The sequence below is a fragment of the Rutilus rutilus genome (genome assembly GCF_951802725.1).
Source record: "Rutilus rutilus genome assembly, chromosome: 2".
Classification (NCBI taxonomy): Eukaryota; Metazoa; Chordata; class Actinopteri; order Cypriniformes; family Leuciscidae; genus Rutilus; species Rutilus rutilus.
Genome location: NC_140210.1, coordinates 44,796,909 through 44,816,477, shown reverse-complemented (window position 1 = coordinate 44,816,477; position 19,569 = coordinate 44,796,909). Strand labels below are relative to the sequence as shown.

At 36.9% G+C, this 19,569-nt stretch overlaps 1 protein-coding gene across 1 annotated transcript in view; it reads right to left on the bottom strand.

Annotated features, from left to right (window-relative positions):
- LOC311286571 (protrudin-like) overlaps positions 1 to 19,569 on the bottom strand; it is a 191,554-nt gene that overhangs the window by 154,673 nt on the left and 17,312 nt on the right. The window contains exons 6-8 of the mRNA XM_084402774.1: positions 12,866 to 13,036; positions 5,903 to 6,073; positions 2,728 to 2,898 (exon numbers count right to left, since the gene is read on the bottom strand). Of these exons, the coding sequence (XP_084258900.1) occupies positions 2,728 to 2,898; positions 5,903 to 6,073; positions 12,866 to 13,036 (513 nt within the window). The remainder of the gene's footprint in view (positions 1 to 2,727; positions 2,899 to 5,902; positions 6,074 to 12,865; positions 13,037 to 19,569) is intronic.

Below are 19,569 nucleotides of genomic sequence, written 5' to 3'. Positions count from 1 at the left end.
GGCCAAACGGAAAGATTTATCGGTTGATGCTGATATCTAAAAAATTCCAAATATCGGCCGATATATCGGTCGACCACTAATGTTTTCTAAACTTATTTAAAGGTATGCATCACCTTTATGTCAAATTCTAACATTCAAATTCAATTCTATTAGAATAATAACACAGTGCCACTGTTACCAGTCAAATTAAATAATTAAATCAAAATCCATCTTTGCAGTGCAGAGGAGACACAGAAGCGGCATTAATATATTTACACTCCATTTACAATTGCATAAATAAAGCTATGAAATTCTTTTTTATTCAATATTTAAATATGAAATTATTTCTAATTTTAACGTTTTAATTAAAGGGTACTTTAAAGGTGCTATAAGCGATCTCACGCGTTTTTTAGGCTAAAACATTTTTTTTCACATACCGTAAACATCTCCTCACTATCCGCTCGCTGCCTGTCCCCTGAACACACTGTAAAAAAACACGGTCTCTGCAGACAGCCCACGCTCCACAAACTGCAGCAAAAACAAACTGAGCAACAAACAGAGCGACCCGCACCACGAAACATAAACTGTTCCAGCCAATAACCGACAAGAATGATGTGGGGGTGGGGTTCGGGGGTTAGTGCGCGGATGAGGAGGAGGGAGGGTCTAGCTAGCCTCCGTTTTGTTTGATAATAATTCAAACATCAACAAAAGGGTTACGCCAACCGAGATCGCTTAGAGCACCTTTAAATATGAAACTAAAACAGCCAGTAGGTGGCGGCAAGTCACTGTCTTAAGTGAGTTTAGGGAGTAATTCATTCAACCGATTTGTTCAAACGGCTGATTCATTCAGGAAAAGCAAGTGATTGTTCATTGAATCCTTTAAAATGATTCTTTGAAAATGTGGATTTTATAAAAAAAAAAAAATCATTGCTGTTTGTTGCATGGAGATTCTGCTACGGTTTCATTTTGAAATTCTTGTTGGCGAAATAAAAGGAAAACAAATAATATTGACAATATTGTGTCTAAAAGTGTTAACTTAATTTAACTGTTGTATAAAATAAATATCACATTTGCAATTGTGCACAGGAAAGCCACACTCTTGCTCATGTGATATTCAAATATATAACATAATATGATATAAATATAAAATAAAAACTCATTTGGGGACATACGCTACTATAACTGCACTGACACATCACGCAGTGAAAGCAAAGCACGAGAAACAAATGTGATGTCAGCTCACAGTGCCTCTTACATAGTTAAAACAACGATTATAATATCATCATAGACGATACATATCGCACACTCCTAAGCACATAAAGAATGAACTTACAATTGAACTGATATTTACCAACTTTCTTCTCCCTCTCTCCTCTCGCGTGCAGGAGACAGACGTAATGCTGCCGCGAATGATGCAAATTATCATGTGAACAAGCAAATCCACAAAGATAGAATAAAAAATTATACGTATGCTAATTAGATATGAAAGGTCTTACATTTTAGATGACACTTTGACATAAGTAAAAATTAGACTTTAAGGATCCGCGGGAACCCTGTTAAATATGCCACTCTCATTAATTGAGTTAAGCACTGAAATTTTATTAAATCATTGTCCAGAAGTTACAACATTTTGTATTAATTTAAATAGAAATATTTGTAGTGAATGCGCTGCTTTTGAACACTTTTCCTGTGGCATGCTGTGTTTTAATGTTTTAGCCAGCGAGGATTGCTTGGCACATGATAATTCTGCTTTATGTTCTGATCTAAATAGCAGATGTTCTGACAAAATATTTTATGCAAATAATGATCAATGATGAGCACTTGACTCCGTCTAAGCAGATTAGCAGCGACACAGACGGTATAATGACAGGCAATGAAGGACTCGCTCAGTGATCGAACGGTCCATTGGCCGGGTTGAATAAGTGCGCTGACTCAGTGCTGTACGATCTGCTGCACGCAGGAGCTGTTGGTGTTGAGCACAGACAGAGAGGAGCCGAATCATAACCACTATCATGCTCTTCACACTATTATGAAAATACTATTGCATTTGAAGGACAGAATTGGAAGGAAACGGTAAGATATGCACGTTTTATTCTTAAAATGTTTTGTCAGTGACGCGGAGTCAATTATTTACACTGCAAAAATATATATAATCCTCAGGACCAGAGTTGAGAACCACTGACATAAAATGCATATAAATATCAGTCGTCACTCTATATCTGCCAATAACATGTCTTAGTAAGATGATATTTATATGCTTAGTTTTATGATCAAAGCTCTGTAATTTTGAAACATATAATGTAATGCAATACAATGATGATTGAGAGATAAACTAATAAACCTTCCTCAAAAGCCTGATGATCATATTTGATACATTTGAACATGATTTTTAAAGATGTATGGATAATCAAGTAAACCGAAGTTGCTTTAGTGCAGAAAATGATCATCTTGAAATATTACTAACATTATAAAGGTTATTCTTATGTTTACTTAAAAAAGTAAAGATTTCACAGCAAAAAGTCACATGATCCACGAGCTGAAGGGACACGTTTTAAAATTATACTTGCCTTTTACTTGCTAAAAAAACTATAAACCATCAACCAGACAACAGAAGGCAAGTAGTAGATTGTGTGCAACAGGTTTATGATCAAGTTGATAATTTAGATCAAATATGATTCAGTAGGAATTAAAGGGTTAAAATAACATTATTCTAGTCTCAGTTAAGATTAATGTTAAGATTAATCTTACTTCAGTTTCTCCAGTTTACAGTGAGGATCCTTCAGTCCATCAGAGAGCAGCTTCAGACCTTTATCTCCTATTATATTCGCAGACAGATCCAGTTCTCTGAGGTGTGAGTTTGATCTCAGAGCTGAAGTCAGAGCAGCACAACCTTCATCTGTGATCTTACACCCACTCAACCTGTAGAACAACGACACACACTTTAATCTCTCAGTTCAGCAGGAACTACACAACCACAGAGAGACTGAGATATTAAATACTAAGGGCCAGATTTACTAAACAGGGCAAATTATTGAGAATCAGACAGAGTTATGGCACTATGGAAGTAAAATAATGTCAAATGTTTTTGAAATAAAAAAGCCAGTTGAATTGCACTACTTGAAAAAAATAGGCATTGCATTAACCATGCTTGCATTTTAATGCATTGTATTTTTAGGGCTTGCATTTGTATGGGCTGAAATTCAACATGGTTCAATATTTAAGCTGTGAATATTTCAATTAAAAACATTTTAAACACATTTTCATTATTAAAAATTCAATAATCCATATTCACCTTTCATATTTCACTTCCAAAATATTCAAACTGTTTAAAAATACAACCTATAATATTCAACTGGCAATTTTCGGTCCATTTTATTTCGCTTTGCAAATTCGCTTCCACAAAGTCAGTGGTTCAAATTCGACAGTAAATTCAACATTGACGTCCAGGAACTGCAGGAAAAGCAGTAGATTGCCGAGCATACTCTCCATCTGCTGATAGTCGACCTCACCAGCAGGGGGTGCAAAAGCGTGTGTTGTTGACGAAGACCAGCAACAGTTAGAGCAAACCATTCATTCATAAAACTCATTTCTAGCAATGTAAGTGTATTTGTGATTATTATGACGGCTGTTTTATGTTAAATTCAGTGTCTTCACGGTTAATTTTCCTGTGTAGCCTACATTACATGCATCTTTCTCTACCGTGAACGAGATTATATTGTTATTCCCCGATGGGGATATACAATGTTACATTTTTGAGGTTGACATATATTTCTCTTGGTTGTTTAGTTGCCTTAACTTTATATTGTGGTGATGTGCCGAATGCAGGCTATTAGGTTTCCCTCAATACTTCAGGATTCCCCTGCTGCTGAACATATAAAACACTTAACGTAGCTTAATGGACTAATTACAGTGATATAAAAGACCAGACTCGCAGGCAAGCAGATGAACTCAGAATAACGCGCAAAGTTTAATGCTGAGCGTTTCCCAGTGATAGACTGGCATAAAGTTGACTTGACGTTGGACATTCGCACATTTAGGGACCGTCTCTAAAGTATATACGACTTTGGTATACACGTTTCTAACTTCGTTAGCATTTGAATAGAACGACTTACAGTCATAAAACCAACTGTAAAGTGTTCATGTAGTGTCAGGCATACTGCGCACCCTTTGGATTTTCGATATTTATTCAAATAAATTTAAGTTTGCTATTGAAGTTAGAAACGTGTATGCCAATGTTGTATGCAACTTTTAGAGACGGTCCCTAAATGTGCGAATGTCCAATGTCAAGCCAAGCAGACTCTTTTATCCAAAGCGATTTACAGTTAAACTGACAATAGGAGGACAACAATATGAAAGTGCTATGACTCTTCCCAGTTTAAGCTAATGCAATACACGTAGGCATACTATATATATATATATATATATATATATATATATATATTTATTTATTTATTTATTTAGAGAGAGAGAGAATAGAAGAGAAAGTGTTAGTATTAATTGATCAAGTGTTGATTTTATGGCAGTATATCACGAAACGCTCAGCATGAAACTTTGTGCGTTAAGTTTATATTCTGAGTCCATCTGCTTGCCTGTAGCCTATATAGTAGCCTACAGCCTACATCCCCAATAAGGTGCGAGTTTGGTCTTTTATATCACTGTATTAGTCCATTAAGCTTTTTTTGTCCCAACGGAAGGGGAAGCCTTGAGTATGAGGTATTGAGGGAAACCGATCATAGGGAAAGCTGATAACATGTAGGTTACACAGGGAAAGTAACAATGAAAATTGAATGAAACATAAACATTGCTTTTGTGTGTTTATCATCTTTTCCGCATATATACTGACACAGATAATCATTTTCATTTTATGAATGAATTACTTGTTCTAACTGTTGCTGGTCTTCGTCAACAACACACGCTTTTGCACCCCCTGCTGGTGGGGTTGACTATCAGCAGATGGAGAGTATGCTCAGCAATCTACTGCTTTTCCTGCAGTTCCTGGTCGTCAATGGAGAATTTACTGTCGAATTTGAACCACTGAATTTGTGGAAGTGAATTTGCAAAGCGAAATAAAATGGACCGAAAATTGCCTGTTGAATATTATAGGTTGTATTTTTAAACAGTTTGAATATTTTGGAAGTGAAATATGAAAGGTGAATATGGATTATTGAATTTTTAATAATGAAAACATAAATGTTTTAAAATTGAAATATTCACAGCTTAAATATTCAACCATGTTGAATTTCAGCCCATAAAAATGCAAGCCCTAAAAATACAATGCATTAAAATGCAAGCATGGTTAATGCAATGCCTCTTTTTTTCAAGTAGTGCAATTCAACTGGCTTTTTTATTTCAAAAACATTTGACATTATTTTACTTCCATGTGGCACGCACTGAGATGAAAATGGTATGTATGGACTTATCCAACTCTGGGGGATACGGTGAATAAGCTTTTTTTGGGTGGATAAAACTTTGTGAATATTACATGTAATGCTGTTTTTTGTCTTCATTTATACATATTTTGTATATGTATTAATATTTAGCCATAGATGGTCAATTCATATATTGCAGCATATTGAAAAATATAAGCACTAGTTTGCCATATATGGAAATGTATTATGTAATATATCGCATAATATTTTGCAGTATTTTCCCATAAATCTTTGTTTTGTAAGGGTATTTACACTGCAAAAAACCCCCCCAAAAAACCCAAGACCAGAGTTGAGAACCACTGACATAAAATGTATATAAATATCAGTCGTCACTCTATATCTGCCAATAACATGTCTTAGCAAGATGATATTTACATGCTTAGTTTTATGATCAAAGCGCTGTAATTTTAAAACATATAATGTAATGTTCTGAATTTTGATTGGGTTAAAATAACATTATTCTTGTCTCAGTTAATATTAATGTATGATCTTACCACAGTTTCTCCAGTTTACAGTGAGGATCCTTCAGTCCATCAGAGAGCAGCGTCACACCTTTATCTCCTATTATATTCACAGACAGATCCAGTTCTCTGAGGTGTGAGTTTGATCTCAGAGCTGAAGCCAGAGCAGCACAACCTTCATCTGTGATCTCACACCATCTCAACCTGTAGAACAACGACACACACTTTAATCTCTCAGTTTAGCAGGAACTACACAACCACAGAGAGACTGAGATATTAAATACTAAGGGCCAGATTTACTAAACAGGGCAAATTATCGTGAGAGCGCAATCCCATAAAAGTGCCGATGGAAGTGGACAGTGCCGTCGCAGGTGGGGTGCGAGGCCCTGTGCGAACTTGAAATGCGAGGCCCTCTTTGATGTGGATGCTCAATTGCGCATGAATAACAGTCACATGGACGTAGCTGTTATAATCTCGCTGCAATACGTTTTTATCAAGTAGAATAATACAGCATAATAATCATGCACATAGTCTCAGCTATGACTTTTTGCTATTTATTTTAGAGGGAAAAAAATCAACTGTGCAACAACGAGTGGCTTTACATCAAGTCAGCTCGAGAATTTTCGTGTGAATACATACATAGATCCGCCTATTTAACCAACGTGTATCTGAATGGTCCAGTGGTAGAACTTTCGGCCTAGCGAGGTTTTGGGTTCTAATCCGCTCTCGTATAGTTTTTTTTTTTCTCGTATAGTTTTCAAAACCGACTATGTTCATCAGTGGTTGTATATCAAGAAGGGACACGTTTGTGTGCATTATGTTTTGTGATTTCAAGTATCCGCAACGGATTGAAGCGCGCGTCCGAGTGAAGAAAGTGCGGCGTGTGCGCGAGCCACACGAGAAAACACTGTATCCGCGTGATCGCAGCGGCAACGAGCACTTTGATCACTTGATTTAAAAAACACATTTCAGCGCTAGATCGTCTCTTATTTAAAAAACGAACGAAATGAATGCTCTGCCAGTTAATTGGGGATGTTTTATTTATTTGTAGAATTGGTACATTCGTGCCGCGAGATGTTGTAAAAAGTGGTGGGGACAAAAAAATAAATAAAATTAAAGGTACTATAAGCGATGCCAGGAGTCGTAACTTCTTGTTGACATTCGAATTGTTGTCAAACAAAACGGAGGCTAGCTAGACCCTCCCTCCTCCTCATCCCGTCTCCTCCCTCCTCCCCTCCCTTCCAACATAAAGGAAAGTCAAAATAGTCACTACAAACAAAGTTAAGCTTTACTGATACTTCATTCAATGTGTAATGTCGCCAAATTAGATAAATGCTTTTATATATTGCAGAACAGAATGCAGAAAAAGAAAAACTTTATCTTAAAATCGTTTCGCCACCTGAGGTTATAACTATAGCTCCCATACAAGGACACAATAATAGCATGATAACGTTAGCTTCGCGTTTCCCAGTGAGCATAAACAACAGCGGCGGCGTAAACAAATTTAGTCAAAGTTGTCAATAGCCTATAAATGAACATTCAAATTCATAACAAACAGTGGGTGAAAACAATCGTTCACACAAATTGTTGCCCTACTGTGAATTTGCTTGATCATTTACAATAGAGATTGATCGCTGCTAGAAACATACATGTTGTATTCACCAAAGTTAACGCTGACTGCATAGTTCTAGCTAATTACATCCTTGTGTTGGTTTGGCGAACATGAACGTCAGTTTAGAAATAAAAATGGATTTACCTGTTCTGCAAAAACAGAGCAACTAGGCCTATGTCGGATTGGAAGCCCTTCTGCCGGCGGAGTTCTCGCCACCTTTCTAAGGTTTTTCCGATGTAAATTCGGGACTTCGCGCGTTCCTTATCCTTGTCCCTCTTCTTTGCAATTTGTTCATCGGAACGTCGTCTCTTTGGTCGTGTGTCGGCCATAATTCAAACTTCCCTCTTCATGCTTCTCTCTCTCTCTCCTCCACACCCCCTTCACGTGCACACGCACTAACCCCACAAACCCCACCCTCCAATACTTCTTGTCGGTTATTGGCTGGAACTCTGTTTATTATGTTTCTGATGCGGGTGAGCCCAGTTTGTTTTTGTTGCCGTTTGTGGAGTCTGTGGTGTCTAGAGAGACCGTGTTTTTTTATAGTGTGTTCAGGGGACAGGCAGCTAGCGGATAGTAAAGAGGTGTTTGCTGTATGTGACAAAAAATTTTTTGGCCTATAAAACGCGTCGCATCACTTACAGCACCTTTAACTAAAAAAAACGGCAGGTTTGCGAGGCCCCCTAGTGGCGCGAGGCCCTGTGCGGTTGCACAGTTCGCACAGTCTATGCGACGGCTCTGGAAGTGGAAAGTTCTGATCGACTGACGAAGTGGAAGTTAAAGAACAGAGACTCAGCCGGATCATTTCCATAAAGACCAACACAATCTACCAGTTAGCGACTGGTTTCAGACCTGCTTTTTTTGGCCAGTAAATAATGGCGCAAACACCAGCGGCCTGATGCAGAAACGTTGCATACGCACACAAAAAAAACATTGAAATGTGCGTACGCAATTTTTCATGCACATATCAGGATTTATAAAATATAAACTAGGCGCAAATATGTGACCGGCAAAAACCGGCACGCCAGCAATAATTAGGGATGTCCCGATCCGATCCACGGCATCGGTATCGTGCCGATACTGGCCCAAAATGCTAGATCGGATATCGGAGGGGAGAAAAAAAAAATGTATCCGATACCTATGATCCGATACCCATTAGGGGTGGAACGGTACGTATTCGTACTGAACGTACGTTCGGTGCATGGATTTTAAAATAAATAAATCTCGTGTGCACATTAATTAATGTATTACGGAACTAACGTTACTGTTAGATACACGCATATGCGGGTTCTTTAGGGACACCTAATCTGTAGCCCGCCTTAGCTCTGAACGCGCGTCTATATCGCTTCAAACGCTCACTTTATCATTATACGCGTGCGGCGCGTCCTATTCGCTTTGGACGCGCGAATGGATTCAAACTGTTCAAGCATCGAACTAGCCGCGATAGACGCAAATTTGACGCTCTATTCGCGTTTGGTGTGAACGCAGCAAAATGAACAGGCTGCGATGTCAAGATTGCAATGCTGGAGTGTGTGTGTGTGTGTGTGTGTCAGAGAGAGAGAGGCACGGGCGCGATCGAACAGTGGAAACGAAACATAAAAACATACTCCGTCATTTTCATACAGGACATCATTAAAACTGCAAAAAGTGTTTAGCCTACTTATATTTGTGTAAAACACAACATTGTGCTTTTGTCAAACTGTAAACTCTTGTCAAACTGTAACTGTCACCCAACCAAAATCACACACACACGCTGTTTAAAAGCAAAAATGATCTCATCTTTTGGACATTCATCATTGCATTGGTTTTCAATTCTTGTCCTAAAACAGAGCACTAATCGGTTTATTTTTAAGTTACACATTCTACATTGAATAAAAAAGAAAATCAAATGTGTTTTTTAAAAAGTAGTATTATTTTATACAGAAATAAATTATTTATAATTCAGATGAGAATTAAGTTAAAGTTACTTAAAATTTTAAGGAAACAAATATATTGATCTGAAATATAGCAAATTAATTTTAAATTCATTCAGGTTACCAAACATATCTCAAGGTCTTGAATAAAGGCTGGCAGTCTTTCATTATCAACTGTTGTTGTGGACTATATACTGGAGAAGTATTTGTTCAACATTTGAGTGAGATGTTTTTATGTGGCTAATTGAGCAAAGTGCTTCCATTATATTTTATTATTATTAGTATTAGTTCAAGAATAAAATAAAAATATCGGATTGATATCGGTATCGGCAAATAGCCAAAGCTGCGGCATCGGTATCGGAAGTGAAAAAGTGGTATCGGGACATCCCTAGCAATAATATCTGGCCCGCACATGAAGCCAGATTATGTTGATAGCGGCTGGTTCTGAAATAGATTGACGGCAACAGTTAATCACAAAAACTTCGTCTTTGGTGATTTTTCCTTTAAAATAAAAGTACGGGAACGTTTTTGCAGCAATATTTTATTTTGAGTACACTTCATAATATATAGATTAGTGATGAGTCATTCATGAACGATCCGTTCATTGCGTCTGTAACGTGACAAACAAAAGAAAGACTCGGAAGGTAAAGTAATTACGTTCCCTGTAAATTATTTTTGACTGCATTATAATGATTTCTTAATTCAGAATATGATCAAGATTGCGTAGGTGGATGTGTTCGGGGAATTTGCCTGTTAAAAGTATAACATTTAAAAACCTTTAAATGAACGAAATAACTCGAAAAAAAAAAGATTAGTTTATTTTGATGAACGAGATCGAACAAGAGAGTCAGTAAAATGATCCGAACTTCCCATCACTAATGTGATCAGATATGGTACTGCATGTGTAATATATTGCAGATATATTTACTCATGCAACATAAGCAAACATATATAGACAAATATATAATGTAAATGAGGAGTGCACAGCCATTACTTTTAAAATTTAGTAATTGTAGTTTTAATGGTGTTCGGCCCATCGTCAACGTCACCACAGGCTCTACTCTTCAGCACAATGACCCCAAAAACTCGCACACACCAGAAAACCTTTTAAATTCCAAAACAATAGAACATGACACGCTAACAGATCTCCCACTATATTAATATTGAGCAAAACACATTAAACACTTAATTTGAACATTTGCTCTCCTTTAACAGTCAGAAGCAAAGCGTGCTGGGAACTATAAATCTGTTGTAACTCATTCCGTGAACATGTGTGTATATATAATGAGTGAACATACATATGGGAACATGTATGTGCAATATATGTACACAAAGGATAAAACTTTGTGAATATTACATGTAATACTATTTTTGTCTTCATTTATAAATATTATATATATATATATATATATATATATATATATATATATATATATATATATATATATATATATATATATATATATATATATGTTTTAGCCAGCGAGGATTGCTTGGCACATGATAATTCTGCTTTATATTCTGATCTAAATAGCAGATGTTCTGACAAAATATTTTATGCAAATAATGATCAATGATGAGCACTTGACTCCGTCTAAGCAGATTAGCAGCAACACAGACGGTATAATGACAGGCAATGAAGGACTCGCTCGGTGATCGAACGGTCCATTGGCCGGGTTGAATAAGTGCGCTGTACGATCTGCTGCACGCAGGAGCTGTTGGTGTCGAGCACAGACAGAGACGAGCCGAATCATAACCACTGTCATGCTCTTCACACTATTATCAAAATACTATTGCACTTGAAGAATAGAATTGGAAGGAAACGGTAAGATATGCACGTTTTATTCTTAAAATGTTTTGTCAGTGACGCTGAGTCAGACAATTATTTACACTGCAAAAATATATATAATTCCCAGAACCAGAGTTGAGAACCACTGACATAAAATGCATATAAATATCAGTCGTCACTCTATATCTGCCAATAACATGTCTTAGTAAGATGATATTTAAATGCTTAGTTTTATGATCAAAGCTCTGTAATTTTAAAACATAATGTAATGCAATACGATGATGATTAAGAGATAAACTAATAAACCTTCCTCAAAAGCCTGATGATCATATTTGATACATTTGAACATGATTTTTTTTTTTTAAAGATGTATGGATAATCAAGTAAACCGAAGTTGCTTCAGTGCTTGAAATATTACTAACATTATAAAGGTTATTCTTATGTTTACTTAAAAATCCGTAAAGATTTCACAGCAAAAAGTCACATGACTAGGGTTGCCAACTTTCTGAAATGGAAATAAGGAACGGGGGGGGGGGGGGGGGGGGGGGTATTTTGAAAACTAATGGATACATTTAGATAAATATATTTCATACATTATAGCATATTATAATACAATATTTATAGAATATAGGCCTAATCAATATACAAGACTGAACCACATAGATGTGACATATAAAGGCTATCATGATCATTTTGCCAACAATGAACCATGGATTTGTTTAGTTTATAATACGTTTTATTTTTAACTTAAACAAATACAACTTATAACATTCAAAACTCATCGGCTTTAGACTGCATTTGAAGAAAAATAAACAAAAGTTTTCTGTAGCCTTGTGCGAACTTATTCAGTAGAATTAGACTTCTAGAATGTTCTTTCCAGTGCAAAAAATAATATTTTTAATTTAATTAGACAACATTTTAAGGGAGTGTAGTGCAAATATCTTTATATAATTATACTTCCATTATAGTTAACTTTCTTTCCAGTGCAAAGCAATAATACATAAAAAAAACAGCTAATAAAGAAATTTAATTTTTCGCCGGCTGCTCGGAGGTAGTCATTTTTACATTTCCCACTGTTGTCACTTGTCGTCATCGTTGCTACGATATGTGACTCACAATGACTGAAACAACCAATTAAAAGGGCATTCTCTGATGATGTTCCAAGATGTTAAAAACGCTACGCTGATCATAGACAAACAGGGGGAGAAATTAGTATCTACCACACCGTCTTTTTTTTTCTTTTTCTTATCATAGCCTACAAATGTCTTCGTTCATAATCTGACATATATCAGAAGCTATGTGTCTGTCATGGATTTGCACTGAATTGATTCTCAAAAATACGTAACAAAGTGCGTTCCGTATCAGTTCAATACGGAACAAGACTTTTATGTGTCAAATACGGGACGATTCCGTATTATACGGAACGGTTGGCAACCCTACACATGACCCACGAGCTGAAGCGACACGTTTTAAAATTATACTTGCCTTTTACTTGCTAAAAAACTATAAACCATCAACCAGACAACAGAAGGCAAGTAGTAGATTGTGTGCAACAGGTTTTTGATCATGTTGATAATTTAGATCAAATATAATACAGTAGGAATTAAAGGCTTAAAATAATATTATTCTAGTCTCAGTTAAGATTAATGTATTAATGTCTATTAATGTATTAATTAATGTCTTACCTCAGTTTCTCCAGTTTACAGTGAGGATCCTTCAGTCCATCAGAGAGCAGTGTCAGACCTTTATCTCCTATTATATTCCCATAGAGATCCAGTTCTCTGAGGTGTGAGTTTGATCTCAGAGCTGAAGTCAGAGCAGCACAACCTTCATCTGTGATATTACACCAACTCAACCTGTAGAACAACGACACACACTTTAATCTCTCAGTTCAGGAGGAACTACACAACCACAGAGAGAGACAGATATTAAATACTAAATCTGTGCGGGTATAATGTTTTTATTACTTTTTGTTGACTTTTGCTGTATTGTGTGTAAATTACGATTTGAAAAAATATAAGGAGAACAATCCCTTTTTTAGATTTTTTTGTATAGTTATCCAAGTGTGACTTTTGTTTAAAAAAAAAAAAAATCAGGCCCTAAGTTATACCCCTAAGTTACTCTAATAGCTGGGAATTTTTGTCAAGATGGAAAGGGGGGGTTTCTACCAGAAGTAGGAAAACCGAAAATTTGGTTGAGGACGAGACTACTTCGAGCCATGGTGACCGAGGCTACACCCCGGAGATAAGCCCTCAGGGCTTACACACCTGAGCCCAGCCTGCAACGTATCCTGGATGAACTACGTGAATTTAGAAAAGATAATAACGTGCAGCTGGCGGACATTAACCCTCTGGGGACCAAAAACGCGTCCGCGCGTTTTGCTCGTTTTTTTTTTAGCAATGAAAAATAAACACAAAATGCTCTGTTAATTTTGATCTTTCATTTTCGTGTAATACATCAATCGATCCTGTTCAGTTTCTATTTTTTTTCTGTATACTCACAATAAAAATAAAGTGTTTTGCTTTTTGACAAATAAAGAAAAACTAACATGATGCTATTTCTGCCTTCTCTCTGTCAGTAAACTCCCATTTGAAACGCGTTCGAAAATGATCTATAACTCCGCGAAAATTCAGTCAAACAGGGAAACAGACCCACGGGCATAAAGCTTGAGATCGCAGCTTTTAAATGAAGTAATTTATATAAAAAACAAATATTATCAGCTTCTGTAATCTGTATAAAAAGAGAGCGACTCCAGTCGAGCTCATTACAAGATGATTCACAGTAATTTGACCACGCCCCGGAGAGCGCGTGCTATTCAAACGCAAATTCTGAGAACCATTTCAGTCTGTGAAACGCCCCCACATCAGCTGTAAACAAAGAGGCATAATATAGCCTACCTTATGGAGAAAATTTTCCGTGCTGATATGAGGAGCAGATCCCGCTGAGGAGTGAGGTAGGCTAAGTTATCCTTTCTCAAGTGTTAATGTGGAATAACGTTATGGAATAACGTTAGTATAGGCCTATGTAAACAAAAAGATGAATCGCGTTTCTATAATATGAATCGCGTTTCTGTGAGATGAATGAAGGGTACATATTTGTAAAGACTGTTTAGCCTAAATATGAATCGCGTTTCTGTGAGATGAATGAAGGGTACATATTTGTAAAGACTGTTTAGCCTAAATATGAATCGCGCGTCTGTGTGTGAAAGAATAAACTGCTTTGCTAGAGCCTACTGAGATGAGTAAAAATCGACTGAAATATGTTGAAATAAAATGTATTTGTATAAGCAACGTATTAAACTGCAAATTAACATTTATAGGCTATGCCCTAATATTTCATAAAAACAACGTTACAGTCAGGCGAAGTATGAAAGACAACATTTTGTTGACTAGATTTGGGTACAGTTTTTACTGTAGAATATACTGTCACAGCAAATAAGCTTTTCTGCTCATATATATAAAATACTATTTTGTCAAAAATAAAGTCATAGACTAAGATGTTCCAAATGTTGGCTATATTCAAACTAATGAATACATATGATAAAATGTAGGCCTATAATCTTTTTTTTTTTTTTTACAAAGAAAGAGTACTTTTTTGCAGAAATATTGCTGAAATTGTAATTATTGTTGTAATTGTAACCTTTTTAATAAAATAGCAAAACATATTTACAAGATAGATGTAAGCAAAATCTTAAATGGTCAATATAAGTCTTCTTCTAAATTTATATTTTGTCCTTGCATTGTGGCTCAGTCAGTGTCACACCTGAATGAATGGCTAATTATGCAGAGTCATTATGCAGAGTGGGTGGGACTGAGGTGTAAACTACTCCTCCCCCTCGCATATTGGCTTTCCAAGCAAAACCTGTTTTACACCATTTAAATCAATGTATTTTTTTTGTGAACGATAAAGCAAGACTATTTTCACATAATTTTGAAGCTAGAACTCGAAGAGAAAACATCCATTAGTCAAAAGTCTTGTGGGCACATATTTTGTATGAGTTTTGTGGTCTTATTTCAGCAACTTTCATTTTTATTTTTTTAAATAACCACGCATAAACATTATTCTCTTAAAAATACAAACATCTACATACATGTTGCTCGCATATTATGGTAGGCCTGTTTGTGCTATATAGAGTGAATTTACACCTTTGCCATTAACATGTTTATAAATAACTGAAAAAAGCACAAATGTCAGAGCATGTCAGAACATCTCAAGGGCCCCAAAAACAGCTTGGTCCCCAGAGGGTTAAACAAGAAATACAAGGTGTGAACGACAGACTGGATGAAGCGGAGGAAAGAATAGAGGAAACAGAGACGGTGCTACAAGCGGCATCGATGCTAATTAAGAGGCTATCCCAACGCCAAGCTAAGTTAGAAGCTAGGCTGATAGACCAGGAGGGTCGTGCACGTAGGGAGAATCTGCGGATTTACGGTATACCCGAAAATAAGGAAGGGGCCGACGATATGATTCCTTTTCTGGATAATTTGTTTTAAAAAAAGTGCTAGACCTTTCTGAAGACCGGGATCTGGGAATTGAACGAGCACATCGAGCACTGACTCAAAAGCTGGACAGTGCGCAAGTGAAGCCCCGCTCTATCGTGGTAAAGTTTAGGAGCTACCGCACAAAAGAGGAGGTTCTCCAGAAGGCATGGCAGAAAAAAGAATATGCTGTGATGAAATGCGTTTTTTTGTTGACCATGACTTTCCAGTTGAAGTGCTTAAAAAACGCAACGAGTACGCGGGTGCCAAAAAAATACTGAAAAATGAACGTATCAGATTTCAGACCCCATATCCAGCGAAGATGCGGGTGTTTTATGATGATGGCACCCATCTCTACCAGGACGCAGCAGAAGCAACGAGAGATATGGCAGCTCGCGGGTTCCCCGTCGCCGTCATACCTTCCCCAGCAGTCCCGGATCATGAGGAGATTCAACTCTTGTCTTCGTGACAGACGGTGAGAAGACGACGACATGTGCGGAGCGGTGACCAAGAGCTCTGTGCAACAGGGGACAATACACAGAAAAGCCATCACGCACGATTCAAGGAAAAGCTCAAGGGATTCAGAAGACTACCTATTGAGGACTGATGCTTCAAGGTTACCTCATAAAGTCAGATAAATTTTACTAGAGGTATGAGTGACTTGTCCATTTTTATTTACTTTTACAATTATAATAGAGTAGGGCTAGCCTGACTACGTCAGACTTCGTACTTCCGCTCAATTTCAGTTCGCTTCTGTACTCAGTCTGAGATAGAGACCGTTTTCCCCGTTTTCCTCCGGCCTCAAAACAGCCGGCCAATCAACGAACAGAGGGCGGCCTGAGAGCCGTGACGTAGACGCTGATTGTACCGTGGATGCGTAGATTTACTTCACATAATCTGCAAAAGTCGTTCACAGCCATGTTCACTCTGGTATTTCGCTCGATGGTTTTGTTTTCGCATCATACATGCGTTTACAGTGGAAGTTAGATGCGGCTGAGCATACGCATAACACACGTCATAACCAAACGTTATGTGATTGGCTTACGGGTAACCAATGATTTTAAACTTCAGACAAGCGCCCCCCCGCGAGAAAGAAAACGCTTTTCAATTATGCCATGCCAGACTCTGTCTACGAAGCAAAGCGAAGTAGCAGAGTTTGGTATTACCAGGCTAGAGTAGGGCTACAGTTATCTTTTTTCAGTTAATCCAATTAAAGGGTTCCTACTTCCCTTTTTATATTATTTATAGTTAATATAATCAAGGGTCGGGACAACCTAATTTTGAGTATGCTTATGGTTTTTTTCAACACAAAATCTTGCTAGCGTGTGGACAATATATAGGGCCCCATCTCCGGGACGAGGTGGGATTTCTCCCTATTGGGACCTAGACTATTCAAGGCCTTGCAGGGCTCTCTTGATACGAGCCTCAACCTTGGAAACAAGTGTTTTATTTTGGTTTCATCATGACAATGTTGTCATTGTTTACTTTGTTTGTTATTGTTCAATACATGTTCTATGGGAGAGATTTTGTTGGTGCATAAGCTTTTTAAAACTGGATATGGTGCATGGGGGAGGCCTTATACAGGGTTAACAGATAAGAAAAGTATGAATACACAGGACGTTAAGATAGTATCACTTAATGTGAAGGGCATTTCAAACCCAGTTAAGAGAAGTAAAATTGTATCAAAAATGAAACGGGAATTGTCCTCTTACAAGAGACACATCTTTCTTTAAAAGAACATGAAAAAATGAGAAGATTTGGATAGACAAGGGCTTATTATTCATCCTATAAATCTGGTCGAAGAAGAGGGGTAATAATATTAATCTCACCAAAAATACCTTTTAGTACATATCAGAGATATCCGATAAGGAAGGAAGATATATAATGGTTACTGGAAAGATAAATAATGCAATAATCACAATATGTAATGTTTATGTTCCTCCTGGAAGCAGTTTTGGTCTGTATAGGAACATGTTTGATTTAATGGTGAAAGCAACAGGACTTGTAATTTGCGGGGGTGACTGGAACCTTCGTCTCAACCCTGAATTAGATACATCCAAAAAGGTACCTACTACATCATTACATAAGAAAGTTAACAATCTCATGGTGGAATTGGGGATACTAGACCTTTGGAGAGACTTCTATCCACTAAGACGCGACTACACTTTTTATTCATTCCCCCATAACACATATTCTAGATTAGATAATTTTTTTGTGTTTAAGAGAGATCGCTCCAAAATAAGTTTTTGTGATATTGGCTCAACGGACCTATCTGATCATGCATCTGTTTCTTGTGGGGTCCATATCAGTGATATTCCACGTAAAACATTGTGGAGATTGAACACAAGTGCTTTAAACAATCCACAATTTGTGGCTCAGATGAGAAAGGAAATAAAACAGTTTCTGGAGGAAAACGATAAGGGAGAGGTTGATGCGGTAATAGTGTGGGATGCCTTAAAAGCAGTTATTCGCGGGAAAATTATATCTTGGTGTGCTTACAATAGAAAAAAACAAACAATTAAGACTTACAGATCTTAAAGAATTAAAAAACCTTGAAGTGCAACACAAAAGGGCACCAACCTCTACTGACCAAAATTAAGAAAATCAGAAATGAAATTGACTTACTATATACTTAAGAGATAGAAAAATAGATGATTTTTGCTAAACAAAAATACTATGAATCCAGACCTAGATCGGCTAAAATTCTTGCAAGGAGGTTACAAAAACAAAGAGCAGATAATACCATATACAAAATAAAGCATCCAGCGTCCAATATTTTACAGCATAAACAAGAAGAGTTACAAAGCTCATTTGAGAAATACTACAAAATTCTGTACTCACAACCGCCGTTAGAGAATGAACAAAAAATTGAAGCCTTTCTTAAATCTCTTAATTTACCAACTGTCCCAGAAGAGCATAATACAATTTTGACTACTGCAATAACTGAAATCGAATTACATGGTGCCATTTCCAGGTTGAAGGCAAATAAGTCACCTGGCCCAGATGGCTTCCCTTGGTATTGGTATAAAGCATTTCGAACTGAGCTGTTACCTAGCCTTCTTAGGGCCTGCAATACTGTTCATTAAGATTCAAAGATGAATCCCACCTGGAGGGAAGCAGTCATCTCTATTATTCCTAAGAAGGGAAAGGATCTTTCAGACTGTAGATCATACAGACCTATTTCGGTGTTAAATGTCGATAAGTTATTTACGGCTATTTTTGCTAAAAGATTAGAAAAAAATACTACCCCAGCTCATACATACTGATCAAGCCGGTTTTATTATACAAAGACAGACGCAGGACAATATTAAACGGTCAATGCATATTATGAATCATATAGAACAGAATAAATTAACAGCCCTTTTGGTAAGCCTCGATGCAGAAAAAGCCTTTGACTCAGTCAGTTGGGCTTTCTTATACAAAGTTCTTGAACGATTTGGCTTTCATTCAAATTTTTCTAATGTCATACGGACACTCTATGACAAACCATCAGCTCAAATAAAAATGAATGGCAATCTTTCAAACACTATTACATTACACCGATGCTCGAGACAAGGGTGCCCCATCTCCCCTTTACTCTTCGCTCTCTATATCGAACCCTTCGCACAGTGGCTGAGACAGACAGAAAGTATCAAGGGAGTTAATATAAAAGGGGAGGATCATAAGGTAGCTCTATACGCAGATGATATCTTGATATATTTAAGTGATCCTTCTAATACATTTCCTGATTTAATGAACCTCTTACAAAAATTTGGTAGTTATTCTGGTTATAAATTGAATGTACAAAAGACTCAATTGTTGGCTTATAATTACTCCCCTCCAACATGTCTTACTGACAAATTTCAGATAAGCTGGGATAATCGTTAAAAGATTACACTTAAATCTCCTTAAAAGAATTTTCAGAAATAGAT